The 15,289-nt window shown below is 36.8% G+C and overlaps 1 protein-coding gene across 1 annotated transcript in view; it reads right to left on the minus strand.

Annotated features, from left to right (window-relative positions):
- The window catches only part of suclg2 (succinate-CoA ligase GDP-forming subunit beta), a 153,892-nt gene that overhangs the window by 88,037 nt on the left and 50,566 nt on the right, over positions 1 to 15,289 (minus strand). Inside the window, 1 exon segment of the mRNA XM_079845137.1 lies at positions 310 to 409. Within this exon segment, the coding sequence (XP_079701263.1) occupies positions 310 to 409 (100 nt within the window).

A 15,289-nucleotide genomic window follows, 5' to 3' on the forward strand; every position in this document is an offset into this window, starting at 1 on the left:
GAGGAAAACTCGTGGCTTTCTGGTAAAGTTTGAAGAGATTGCCATATTTCACACATCTCTTTCATTCTCAAGGGTTTTTTTCACAACATTTTTATAGTTTCTATCACACTTAGAATTTGTTCAGCTGAGGAATCCATCATTCCACATTACAACTGAGTTTTAAAGACATCACAAATGCTGAGGGCAGAGTGATATTCTGCTCTGTTTTCTTGGTGAGAAATACAAAATGTCAAGCAATGACATGAGTTTTAAGATGAATGAACGACAGGTCTATTCTTTCTCAGAAAATGGGTCTGGGCAGGTACTCACTCTTTTGTTAAATGCACCCCTCCTTTCAGGCCGCTGTCGAACACTCCTTTGCCTCTTCCTCCCGCTAAAATCTGAGCTTTCAGGACAATCTCCTTCGCTTCTAAAGTATGAAAAGGGATACAAAAAGGGTTAGAGCTCTAAGATGCGAAGAAAAACGTTGCTTCTGACACACTGTGGTGCTTATGCTTTATGCGGGTTTGAATCTCACCTGCAACAATCCCATTTCCCCTTTATGTTTTATAGTATCTACTCATACCACAACACAAAACCTCAGCAAATGTGCAGATAAACAAGCAAGCAAAAATGAAATGAGATTGGAAAAGGTGTTTTCAGCTGTAATTTGATTTTAAATATTACAATGATCTCCACAGGCATGTTTTGATGATGCGTCTTCCCGAGCGGTTAGCAATTTTGTCATTATTTCATCACAGTAACATCACTGAGATGGAAGCACAAGGCTGAGGAAATAATAGCTTGTCATGAGACACTATGTTGAAACATTTGATCAATATTGTGGTATATGAATCATTTTATCCAATTCTGTGAAAAGGACTCTACTTTTGAGCGACAGTAGAGTGACTGAGATTAAAAGAACCGCAGAGATTTTTTTTTTATTACTCTACCAGGGTGAGCGATTTATATATTGTGTTCTTTATAATCCATATTTTTACCCATTTTTTCCAGAGGTATGATGGAAAAACAAATTGAATGAAATAGTGTTGTACCTTACAGTATACCAGACCAAATCTGAAATATTTATTAGTTAATATAAAAGCAAATAAGGTAATGTATAAATAGATGAATATTTAAATAAATTATAATTGATATTGTAAAAATATTTTTTACATATACATTTTTTGAATTTTTTTTGTAAAGTTTTATAAATTCTACCTCAGTTTTTTTCTACTTAAAAATAGTACAATTTGCAATTTCTGAGTGAATTTTTTTCTACACCAAGTATTTTTCAGTGTGGTAATTAAACAGTGATATACAACACCAATAAATAAGCAAACAAACAAACTAATTAAAAAAAAGTGTACTGTATGCTCTGGAATAAATTGTTACCAAATCCCTTTTGAGATTCTCTTAATATCACCGTTATCAACAACATAAGCTCTTATTTGCAATGTGCTTTATGGTGAGAAGAAGGTTTAAATCATGTCACATTTCCAAAGCATCCAGCTAGGCTCTCATTACCTCAGAGGTTTGAACCGGAACAATGAATTGGCACACATGAATAATGATTTCACATAGTCATTAACACCTTCACATGATCATAAAAGGCTGTCGTGCCTGAGAACTAAAAATGAGTTCAAAGTAGCATGAACCAATGTGTCTTGAAGGCATCTGGGCAATAAACAGAAAAAAAGGAAGTGAGAAAAAGGAAAAGGAAGTGAAACCAATAGGAGCACTTGGAAGATAAAAAGGGTGGAGCTCTGTAAAAGAAAAAAAATGATTTATTATAAATAAACTTTAAAATTCATTCAGCCCTGAAAGTATCAATAACAGCAGTTCAGTGTAGTAATTAGAAGTAGATTATTTTACCCAATATTTGTGAAGCTATGCATTTTTGTGCGTATTCAAGTATCAAACCATTAGCTTGCTAAAGCTAAATTCAATTAAATTTAGCAGCTCAACACATCTGCACTCAACTCTAGAAAAAAAAACCTTCCTTGCTTGAGCAGAAGACTTGGTTTTTATACAGTATTTTACAAGACTTTTGCTGCTATTGAGGTGGGATACGGGTAAGTTAGAGACAGGTTTGGTGGTATTTTTAGGTTTAAGGGTGGATTAAGGTGTAAGGGAATGGCCAACAGTGTAATTATAGATCTAATTACATCTGTAATTACGTGCAGGTATTTTTTTTTAAATAATAGTATAACGTAAAAATGTGTTATATGCACAATAAGTGCATTGTATCAAATAATTAATATAAACGTTAGTAGTTAAAGGGTTAGTTCGCCCCCAAAAAAGAAATTTCTGTCATTGATTAACATACCCTCTTTTCAATCCAAACCCGTAAGACCTTCGTTCATCTTCAGAAGACAAATTAAGATATTTTTGATGAAATCTGAGAACTTTCTGACCCCCATGGACAGCAACACAACAACCACTTACAAGTTCCAGAAAGATAGTAAAGACATCGCTAAATAAGTCCAATTGACTAGGTTCAACCTTCATTTTATGAAGCGACAAGAATACTTTTTGTGCACAAAAAATAAATAAAATAAAGACAATTCAACAATTTCTTCCCTTCCGTGTCAGTGTCTGAAGCAGTTCACGTGAGCACCATCACGTGTGATGCTGACGTAGGAGCCGGCGTTCTGGCGTAGAACCCGGAAGCACTGAACTGGGTTTACAACGTGAACCGCATCGGAGACTGACACAGAAAAGAAGAAGTTGTTCTCTTTTTGTTCTGGTTTTGTTTGGGTTTTGTTCTGGTTTTGTTTGGTTTTTTTTGCACACAAAAAGTATTCTTTTTCCCTTTATAATATTAAGGTTGAATCACTGTAGTCACATGGATTATTTTAACAACTCCTTTACTATCTTTCTGGACCTTGAAAGTGGTGATTACATTGCAGTCTATGCGGGTCAGAAAACTTTCAAATTTTATCAAAATATTGTAATTTGTGTTCCAAAGATGAAGTTTTTATTGTCCCTTTTGATCAATGCAATGCATCATTGCTGGAGAAAAAAAAGTATAAATTTATTTTAAAAGAAAAAAAAATCTTACCAAAACCAAACTTTTAAATGGTAGTGTATATATTTTATTTGTAATATTTTTGACATTTTATTAACAAAACATTTGAAACCGGGCAGGAAATGATGAAGAGAACAGAGACGAATGGGATTCAGATTCAAGCCCACAATAGCACTGCTGGCTCAACATGACAGAGCATGTACGCTAAAACGCAAGGCCATGACTCCCACATAAGTCATTCTTAAAGAGCCAAGCTCTTCATTGCCCTCGAGGTGGACATTAAGAGTTCTCACACTTTAGGTGCTGATTAAGACTTGCTATCACCACTGTGACTCACCTAAAACCACAACTCAGCAACTGACTGGAGCGCATGCATAATTTATCACTGCCACACAGAGCTGATAGCATTGATCATGTGTGCGACCGTGAGGGATAAGAACGCAGAAGCGGCAAAAACAGAGATACGGAAGACGCTGGATCACTTAATCTAAACTAAGTGAGATATATCAAAACAACTGAGGAGAGGCTGGCGAGGGTGAAGATTTAGAAAAACAACTCTTGTCCTGATAAGAGATCTGATAGACAGAAAACTCCTGCACATGGGAATGTGACGAGCGCTGCAGAATGGCAGAGATGAGAGTGATAGGAAGTGAGTGAAAGCGAAAGAGAGACATTGAGATGGAACAAAATGAGGGACAACATTGTACACGGAGTGTTTAGCTGAAAAAGTGGTCAACAAGACTTAAGATGTGCTCACACTTGTAGATTAGTTATCTCTGTTCTTTTGGTCCGGACCAAAAAAGAAAATGATACATTTAATCCTGGGTCCGGTTGCATAAACATAGCCGTTATGTTAAGACAGTGTCTCAAGTTCTTGTATGACCTTATAGCATTTAGTCAAGGGGCATTCAGTCTTACTTTTCGTTATCAAATTAGGCAAATCTAACTTTTTATGTAACTGATTTAAAAAAGTCACGAACAGAATATATGTCTAACTTGTAAGATTATTCTTAGTGGTTTATGCAACCGGCCCTTGGTTAACATTAAGCCATTTTCACACAGAGATTCCAGAAAATACACTGATAATGTGTCCCAGGATTTGTCCCAGGATGGTTTGAATGTCATTCATTCACACTGCAAGTGATTATCGGGGATCTGTGCGTGCGTTCACACACATCCTGTAAAGAAAGATCCCATGACATCAGGATGTCTCTGCAGCGTCTTAAGTTTGCTCTCGAGAAACCACGCTAGTGCATTTTTTTTCAGATTCGATCATAAGCGCGTACAGTACCACTAAGCTGGCGAAAGATATCAGCTTCAGCGTCATCACTACGACACACCCCTTACGGCATTTGTCCTGCCTTTTGTTCACACAGGGCGCGTTGCGGGACTGTTCCCGGCAATGTTATAGGTCCACATCTGGGAATCGATCCCATGATCAATCCAGGGTCATGTTTGCATTCACACAGAAGGCACTTTAGTAATTTTCTGGGATCAACGCTCTGTGTGAAAGGGGTTTTAGCGTTCACACTGACATTTTTAAGGCTGAACCTAAAGATAACAAAAAATGGCTATGATGACGTATATTTTGTGATGGAAATTATAGAACATCCAAAACAATCCTGAGTGCTGCATGGGCTAAATGTGCTCATTATATGTGCTTACATTATGACAGATCTGAAAATATTGACCTTTTTTGCTTCCAAAACATGGTTTAATATCATAATGTTCATGAAACATACAGATGGTTGCTCTGAGCACAACACAGATCAGATGAAGTGAGTCGTACTGTGTTCATCCACTTTTAACTTTAATATTTGGTATGTTCACCTTTTGCAGCTATTACAGCAGCACATCTCTCTGGCATAGTGTCAAACTGTCAATATATTTCATGAGAACTTCAACACTAATGTTATCCCGTGCCTTCTCTAACTGAAGCCAAAGGCTGTCCTTTGAATGTACAATAGATCTGTTCGGTTTATTTTCCAACTTGCCCAAAATGTGCTTGATGGGGTTGAGGCTTTGAGGCCAGTCCGTCATTTTCAATGTTCCAGAAGATTCCTATCTCTGACTCTGTATAAATTTCATTCATTTTATGGGTATTGTAATGGCCGATTCAACAAAAACAACGTAAACCTCTTTAAAATGGCAAGTGTTCTAATAATTTTGGCTTTTACCAGTGTAATATGATATACACTCACCTAAAGGATTATTAGGAACATCTGTTCAAATTCTCATTAATGCAATTATCTAATCAACCAATCACATGGCAGTTGCTTCAATGCATTTAGGGGTGTGGTCCTGGTCAAGACAATCTCCTGAACTCCAAACTGAATGTCAGAATGGGAAAGAAAGGTGATTTAAGCAATTTTGAGCGTGGCATGGTTAATGGTGCCAGACGGGCCGGTCTGAGTATTTCACAATCTGCTCAGTTACTGGGATTTTCACGCACAACCATTTATAGGGTTTACAAAGAATGGTGTGAAAAGGGAAAAACATCCAGTATGCGGCAGTCCTGTGGGCGAAAATGCCTTGTTGATGCTAGAGGTCAGAGGAGAATGGGCCGACTGATTCAAGCTGATAGAAGAGCAACTTTGACTGAAATAACCACTCGTTACAACCGAGGTATGCAGCAAAGCATTTGTGAAGCCACATCACACACAACCTTGAGGCGGATGGGCTACAACAGCAGAAGACCCCACCGGGTACCACTCATCTCCACTACAAATAGGAAAAAGAGGCTACAATTTGCACAAGCTCACCAAAATTGGACAGTTGAAGACTGGAAAAATGTTGCCTGGTCTGATGAGTCTCGATTTCTGTTGAGACTTTCAGATGGTAGAGTCAGAATTTGGCGTAAACAGAATGAGAACATGGATCCATTATGCCTTGTTACCACTGTGCAGGCTGGTGGTGGTGGTGTAATGGTGTGGGGGATGTTTTCTTGGCACACTTTAGGCCCCTTAGTGCCAATTGGGCATCGTTTAAATGCCAGGGCATACCTGAGCATTGTTTCTGACCATGTTAATCCCTTTATGACCACCATGTACCCATCCTCTGATGGCTACTTCCAGCAGGATAATGCACCATGTCACAAAGCTCCAATCATTTCAAATTGGTTTCTTGAACATGACAATGAGTTCACTGTACTAAAATGGCCCCCACAGTCACCAGATCTCAACCCAATAGAGCATCTTTGGGATGTGGTGGGACGGGAGCTTCGTGCCCTGGATGTGCACCCCACAAATCTCCATCAACTGCAAGATGTTATCCTATCAATATGGGCCAACATTTCTAAAGAATGCTTTCAGCACCTTGTTGAATCAATGCCACTTAGAATTATGGCAGTTCTGAAGGCGAAAGGGGGTCAAACACAGTATTAGTATGGTGTTCCTAATAATCCTTTAGGTGAGTGTATACCTGCTGAGAACTTGCAAAGAGCTTCTAAAAAGTGTAAATGAGTCAAAACAGCACTAGGAATTGCTCCGTTGCACAAAAAACGAAGATCTGTTGCAAAGACACAGCATTTTCAACACCTGTACCGAACTCTAATGGGCAACATAGTTCCTATGACAAGAAAAAACTATTATGCTTGAGCATTCAGTCATTTTTAGGTCACATATTATGACATCACATCCTGTTTTTGGTTTCTTTAGATGTCTTTGATCCATGTTGCATATATATTTTAGTCAAACCACACCAGATTTAGCTTGGAAGCAGACCGAGACCCACCTTATTAGCAGTCTCAGTCTGCTTGTTTGGTGCGCACCAGGGTTCTGGTGGCGGCATTCACACATATTCGATTAAACCGCACTAACAGAGTAATCGCACCAGGGTTTTTTTAATAGAAGAAAACCTGCCAAGTGTCAACACACCCTTAAAGTCAGCATGTCTTTTCTCATGATAAGTCTTGTTTTCCTATTGTGATGTATATCCAAGTATATCCAAGAAGTTTTCTTCTTAAACATGAAAATATGTAGGACGGGAATTGATTGGATCATCGTGGTTTGCTATCGCTGTGATGTCATGGGAATGACAGGTTGTCCCACCCTCAGAGAAAAGAATGATGTCACTACAAGAGTGAGGGGAAGTTATTTTGATTAAAGATTACATGAATTTTAACAAATATAATGAAGTGCATGGATAAATCATTTATAATAAATACTGCAACTCCATAAAAAAAAGAATTATCCATATTTATTTCATGGTGACTTTAATGTTGAATTGAACAGATAGTTCACCCAAAAATGAAAATTCTGTCATCATTTGCTCACCTTCATGTCATTCCAAACCTGTATGACATACTGGTTTCTGTATAACATAAAGAAAGATATTTTAAGAAATGTCTCCAATAGAAGTCAATGGTAATGAAAACTGTTTGGTTACCAAAATTCTTCAAAATATCTTCTTCTGTGTTCAGTAGAAGAAAGTCATACAGGTTTGGAATGAACTGATGATGAGTAAACGATGATAGGATTTTCATTTTTGAGTGAACTATGCATTTAAGGAGTTGTAGAATTGCCAGAAAAGGTATAATTATTGTTGGCCTATGTTGACGAGGTCTTCACATTAACCATTCAAGGAATCTACCAGGTTAAGACAATGCTATGCAATAATTGAAATTGAAACTAGGTTAGTTACTAGGCTAAGCTGTTAACTATAAGCCCTTTTGGTTGTAACATGTGAATTACATCAATATGCATTAACACATAGGCAAAGAAATCTGTTGTTTGTGTGAACAGAAGATGTGCTTTAACAGAAAGGTTTGTCCAGCAATTTTAATTCACTTAATTGGTTATTGTGAAAAGACTTGACCTCAATACAACACAAGTTAAAGATGCCAACATATTTTTTAAGAGAAAAGCACTGTAAAATACTACAAAAATGCGTTATTTTATAGTTTTGATTTTACTTAACTAAGCTAATTACAAAGTAATCGACATAATTAAAGTTATACTACCATTCAAAAGGTTGAGGTCAGTATACAATTTTTTAATGTTTATGAAAGAAGTCTCTTACGCTCACCAAGGCTGCATGTTTTGATAAAAAAAATACAGTAGAACAGAAATATTGTAAAACGCATTACATTTAAAATGACTGCTTTCTACTTTAACATTTAAAAATGTGATGTCAAAGCTGAATGTCTTTACTTCAGTGTCACATGATCCTTCAGAAATCCTTCTAATTTGCTGATTTGCAGCTCAACAAACATTTCTGATTATTATCAATGTGGAAAACAGTGCTGCTTAATATAAAATCATAATAAAAAAATAGCACTTTTAATGACTTTTGTTATAAAAGGGCAGCATTTATTTGATATAGAAATATTTTGTAACATTTTAAATGTATCAACTGTAATTTTAGATCAATTTAATGCAAGTGTTAACTTCTATTAAAAATCTTTTGAATAAAGCCTGTATTACAATTGCTAATTGTAAGAACAATAACAGATATAGCAGTACATCTGTATGCATATCCATAGAAATATATGTAGCCTATATCATCATTACCAAATCAATTACTGCATGGTATCCAGAATTCCAGTACATTATATGCCATCCATCACTTCACGTCAATTATCTCTATTTAGCAAGAGCAGGAGTAATGCCCATGCCAAATGGTGCACTTTAATTCACAGCATCCACTTATTTCTCACAGATTAATGATGTGAGCTGCAAATTAAAAAGTGGAGGAAGTACATGGCCCATGGCTTTATGGTTTTAAAATGAGTTTATACATCACACATGCTTTTTTTTTATACTAACCTCGTAATGCCTTGCAGTTCGACACACTCATGTTGACGATTTCATTCACCCATCACTAGAGTGACACTTCAAATGCCTTCAAGAAAGAAAACTACCTTTTTGATTGTTTAACCTGAAGCTACACATCAAATTACGTTTTAAGATGATATATGAAGTTAATCCAGACATTTTTCTCTTCAGGAACAGCCTGGAGCTCCAGGTGCAAGACATATACCGTCTTCTTAAGATCAACAGACCACAAATGCCTCAAATGGGGGTTTGTTTCAACAGCAGTATTTACGTGCAGGTCGTGTCTGCCTGCTTTTGCCACATTTGTGTACAATACAATATACATCAGGCGGTTTGTGAACATTGTGTGGGCTGCGTGTCTGAGGCTGAGATGGGCCAAGTAATAACTTAGAAAAAAACACATTTTGTCACCTTATACTAAAATTTATTTTTAGGTAGTGTGGGTTGGTATACTGGCACTTTGTTGCAAAAATAAGGCATTATAGTTGGCAAGGCGTTCTGTACTGCAATGCCATTCTCATGTTTGAAAAAATATAAGAACATAGCTATAAAAGATGCAAATGTTATTTTTTATTTTATTTTTTTAACAAAGAACACACAGTTGAAGTAATTTTAGCCAGCGTACATGATGTTAATCTCACTGATAGAAGAAATATATATTTTTAACATAAATGAAAATCAGTTTTTAGCTAATTTTGTTGTGTTTTTAAAATTTGTATTAGCTTTTTATGTCTATATAGTTATTATTATGTTTTATTTTTTTGTAATTTTAGTACTTCAAATTAAAGACCCCCTGTGGTGAAAATCAAGTTTTTAAGGTTGTTTATATGTCTATGTGGAGTTTTTAAATATGCTTCAAGACAAACCATGTGCAAATTCATAAGTCAAAACTATTGCTAGGTATTTTCTTCTTAAATCTCATGTGAACCACAGAGAGCATCAAAAAAGCAGTTTGAAATCGCTGGCGTTTCTCACATCACAAACTACCTTATAACCAATCACGTCAACGTGTGGGCAGGCTTTAGCATATTATTAACTAGCTGCGAAGTAGGGGAGTCTCAAGAGAAGCCAGGTTATCCCGGTATTTTCTGCTGATATGAAAATCAAGTAGATTTAGCAATGCTGCAGGTGAATTATGTATATGTTGTATATTACGATGTTATGATGAACTATATGCCTTTCTCCACTGACGTTCTAATTTGCATGTCTAAGGATCTGATTTTTAGAAGGCAGACTGAGATGACATATGGGAACATGGTTTGTGTAACATTAGCAAAACATTATTAGCTGTTTGATAACAGTCAAGCAAAAGGCTAATCAGATGAATTATCGTTATGTGTCCGACATTGTAAAGAGCAATACCTTTGTGCAGCATTTACTTCAGTAAAGTTGAGCGAGTGGGTCTCTGAGCTGGTGTGAGTGAGTGGAGGCGTGGCTATTTTGTATATTCATGCATCCCTGTATACTAAATGAAGCAAGTGTGTAGAGTTACATTAAAGCTATTTTAAGGCACAGAGATTTTTATTTCACATACATACATACATACATACATACATACATACATACATACATACATACATACATACATACATACATACATACATACATACATACATACATACATACATACATACATACATACATACATACATACATACATACATACATACATACATACATACATACATACATACATACATACATACATACATACATACATACATACATACATACATACATACATACATACATACATACATACATACATACATACATACATACATACATACATACATACATACATACATACATACATATATATATATATATATATATATATATATATTTAATTTAGTTTTGTTTCATTTCATGTTTGTTTTCATTTCTAATAGTGTTTTTTTAAAAGGTTTTAGTTGCAGTAAACAGTAATACCAATGATTTTAACCATAGACTGTAAAAAAATTTATGGACGTGGTGTCTATGACATCACCCATAGGATTCTGAAGAGCAGGTTTGAAGCGTAAAGTAGGGTCGAGCTGGCTGTTGCCATCTTAGCTGCGCGTCCCACCCTGATAACATAAAATGGACAAAGAGGCGGGACGTTGGCAGAGCTGAGGTGACGCGATGACTAACAGACAGCAGATAAACGGCTATCCACCTGTCACTCAAAGTGGCCACGCCCTTAATTATGCAGAACTTTAAGGCTTTATATAATGTAAACGATTGAGTTATAAAAAAAAAAAAAAAATCACCCCCCTCACAGTTGTTATGAAGGGAAAAATTTGCCGTATAGACCAAAACCACAATTTATACCAGGCTGTAAACATGTTTTTTTCTGCTGTAAAGTTGGGCATTTTAACATGGGGCTCAATGAGATCCTGCTCCCATCTATAGCCTATCCCTAGTGGCCAGTCGATGAATTGCAGTTTAAGTCACTTCCATATTGGCTTCAAGAGAAACTGGGTGAGGTTGCCGCTTGATTTTAACTCAACAAAAAATAAAGCTGCAGGTTTAGCAAAGTTAAGAATCTGTTATTATTTACTGCACATTTAATTATTTATTTATGACACTTTATTTGAAACTTGGTTAATTACTCAACCTAGAGCTTTATTTATTTACTTATAAATATACTAGAATTAATCTTTAAATAGTGGGTTCCATCAGGGAAACCAATTTGAATTGTGTTGTGTCATCTCATTCAGATATACAGTTGCCTATATGCACTGCATCTTTGCCAAGCCCAAATTTAATACCTCAGGGAAAAAAAGAAAAACAAAAAAGACATCTGAATGTATTTTAAAGACCCACAGATGTCCTGTGACAACAATGAATCCATATAGTCTGTATTTATACTAGTCAATATTTTATTAAAATATATAACATATCTTGTACCGCATATTACTAATGTGGCATTGCGTCAGACATCTAATGACATAAAAATATGTTTTCTTGACAGCCAGCATCACATTTAAGTGTGCCAAGTTAACAAAGGTCGATTTCACAGACAAAATGTCCAACATGGTGTTTGTTCAGTAGACTGTTTGATTCTCTCATTAATTAACTGAGCTGCACGCTAAATGAACATAGGCTACTCTGTTAATTCAGGGTATAATTTGCATTACTGTCATTTCATAATTTTAAAATGCGGGCAAAAATTAAGTATTAAAATTTCGCCCATGAGCCAGTTTAAAATTAACAAATAAACTACTGCTTGCTGAAGTGAAACACTAATATTTTCTTGCCCTAACATACTGTTCACCCCATCTTGTATATGAAAAAAAACATGCAAAAGCAAATATGTTTGTACAGTTCATATGGCATCAGAAGTAATTGCAGTAATACAGACACCCCCCCCCCCCCCTGCAGCCCTGGAATTCCTCATTAATGACTTCAAAGAAACTTAAGCTTATGTAGCAATGACAGCAGTCAGTAGTTGAGCGTTGGGCTGCTGCTTCTGCTTCACGGTTTCCTATTTCTTGCGTCCCTAATGTCTGTCTAGCTGTGGACATGACTGCAGGGTAAGAGACACAGAGGTGTCCTGTTGTTTGATATTCAGCAAGAGCAATGGGGCTGCGGTAATGGGGTGTGGAGCGGGGTTCAGGGGAGACCGTACGGTTTCAGACAGCTGAGAGAAAACAGAGGGAAGTCAAGATCCCTCATGTGTGTTTAAGACCGTAAAATGGGTTGAGACAAAGAGAAACATACTAAACAGGAGGACTGAGTTAGGGAAGCAGTGTTTACTAAAGATTATGTGTTGCTGTAGGGCAAATATTCGAAAATGAAACATCCTATCATACAATAACTGGGTCATAGGATGTGCTTCTGTGTGTATTACAGTCACTGCAATTACAGCAAATTGCTGTAATATTTTTACTCATGCAATGAAAAACAACATTATTTGCTCAGGAAAACCATCATCAAAAACAGAGGCACTATTCGGACAGGATTAGATTTTTAAACGACATCCGAGTTACAATATTTAACATCAGACATTTGTGATATCACATAGTAATTTAGATGGGATTGGGATCTCTGTAGTTTTTTAATAAGGTGACAGTCCATTGTTTGGCTGTGGTTGTTACAAGGTTACATGCATCATGTGGTCTGGATATGTTTGTCACAAAGTTATTTGTGATTCATTACATAATTAAATTATGCATTCCTGATCATACCTGCTAATACAGCAATCATTCCAAGATGGATGAATTAATGGATGGATGCTAGACAGGGGATGAATAGATGATCGATCCTAGACAGGGAATGGATGGATGATGGATGAATTAACGGATGGATGCTAGACAGGGAATGGATGGATGGCTGGATGATGGATGAATTAATGGATGGATGACAGGGGATGGATGGATGGATGAATTAATGGATGGATGCTAGATAGGGGATGGATGGATGCCAGGTATGGGATGGATGGATGCTAGATATGGGATGGATGGATTAATAAATGGAAGAATGATAGACAGGGGATGAATGGATAAATTAATGAATGGATTTTAGACAGGGGATGGAAGGATGGATGAATTAATGGATGGATGCTAGACAGGGGATGGATGGATGCCAGATATGGGATGGATGGATGCTAGATATGGGATGGATGGATTAATAAATGGAAGAATGATAGACAGGGGATGAATGGATAAATTAATGAATGGATTTTAGACAGGGGATGGAAGGATGGATGAATTAATGGATGGATGCTAGACAGGGGATGGATGGATGGATTAATTAATTAATGGATGGATGCTAGATAGGGGATGGATGGATGCTAGATATGGGATGGATGGATGAATTAATGGATGGATGCTAGACGGGATGGATGGATGGATGCTAGACGGGATGGATGGATGAATTAATGGATGGATGCTAGACAGGGGATGGATGGATTAATTAATGGATGGATGCTAGATAGGGGATGGATGGATGCTAGATATGGGATGGATGGATGAATTAATGGATGGATGCTAGACGGGATGGATGGATGGATGAATGAATGGATGGATGCTAGACAGGGAATGATGGATGAATTAATGGATGGATGCTAGACCGGGGATGAATGGATGGATGCTAGACGGGATGGATGGATGAATTAATGGATGGATGCTAGAAGGGATGATGGTTGAATTAATGGATGGATGCTAGAGAGGGGATGGATGGATGAATTAATGGATGAATGCTAGACAGGGGATGGATGGATGGATGAATTAATGGATGGATGCTAGACAGGGGATGGATGGATGAATTAATGGATGGATGCTAGACAGGGGATGGATGGATGGACGGACAGATGAATGGCTGCTAGACGGGATGGGTGGATGCTAGACAGGGGATGGATGGATGGATGGATGGATATTACTATATATACACTACTGTTCAAAAGTTTGAGGCGAGGAAGACTTATTCTTCTTTGAAATAAAGTATTATTTTATTCAGCAAGTACGATTTAATTTAATGAAAAGTGAAAAAGACTAAAAAAAAACTCATTTCAAATAAATTCTGTCATTTTAAACTTTCTATTCACCAAAGTATCCTAAGAAAACTGTTCAATGGTTTCTACATAAATAGGAAACAACACAACAACTGTTTTCAACATTTATAATAATAAGAAAGTTTCTTGAGCTCAAATAGAAATAGAAAATGTATTTGAAATATTTCACAATATTACTTTTTATTGATGTTCAAAAAAACAAACCGTTATAACAACATATAATCTGAATCGAATCCTTGAAAATAAAAATCAGTACCCAGTCCTTACAGGCAAGCTTTAAAAAAAAAACAGCATACACAGTCTTTCTGTGTCCAAAATTCAATTAATTTGTTATTGGATGACAAACAGACCACAGCTCAGGCTCGAGTTCTTGACCTGTGTGAGCCGTCGTGCCGCAGTGTTTTCCACCTCTAGACATTAGCATCTGCTCCTGCCCGCACAGGAACAAGTGGGAGCAGAACAAAGATCCGGCTATAACTCCTGTCTAATGATGCCCGTCTGCTCGGAAATGGAGCAGAGGTTGATAAGAGAGAGCCACTTCTTCTGTCTCAAGTTTCATGCGTGTCATTTCAACTTCAGCTGTCTCCACTTCACTGACAGCTTAGTTCTTGTTAAATTCATCCACCTGCTCCTTATTGCAACCCTTCATAATGATCTCCCACCGCCAATAGAGTGTTTCCATGCGCGGCAAAGTAAAGAACCCACAGTGTTTTGCCACAGAGCCTTCTGTACCATCAGAACCAGCTAGAGAAGAGGGCAACTAGGTTACCTCGAGTCTCTTGGGTGTATTCAAACTACATTTTCACAAGATCACAATACAGAAAGCTCAAAACTAACACTGTTTTCTAATGTACAGTACCTAGTTTCATTATCTCATATACAGTAAGTGGATCCTTAATTTGCAGTTTTCTAAAGAAAACCGCGTACTGCACATTATATGATTACTGTATGTAAACTAAATGTAATAAGACCCAAAATTCTCATCTGCCCTATTTTTTGTACTCTCGC

Source organism: Gobio gobio (assembly GCF_949357685.1).
Source record: "Gobio gobio genome assembly, chromosome: 19".
Classification (NCBI taxonomy): domain Eukaryota; kingdom Metazoa; phylum Chordata; class Actinopteri; order Cypriniformes; family Gobionidae; genus Gobio; species Gobio gobio.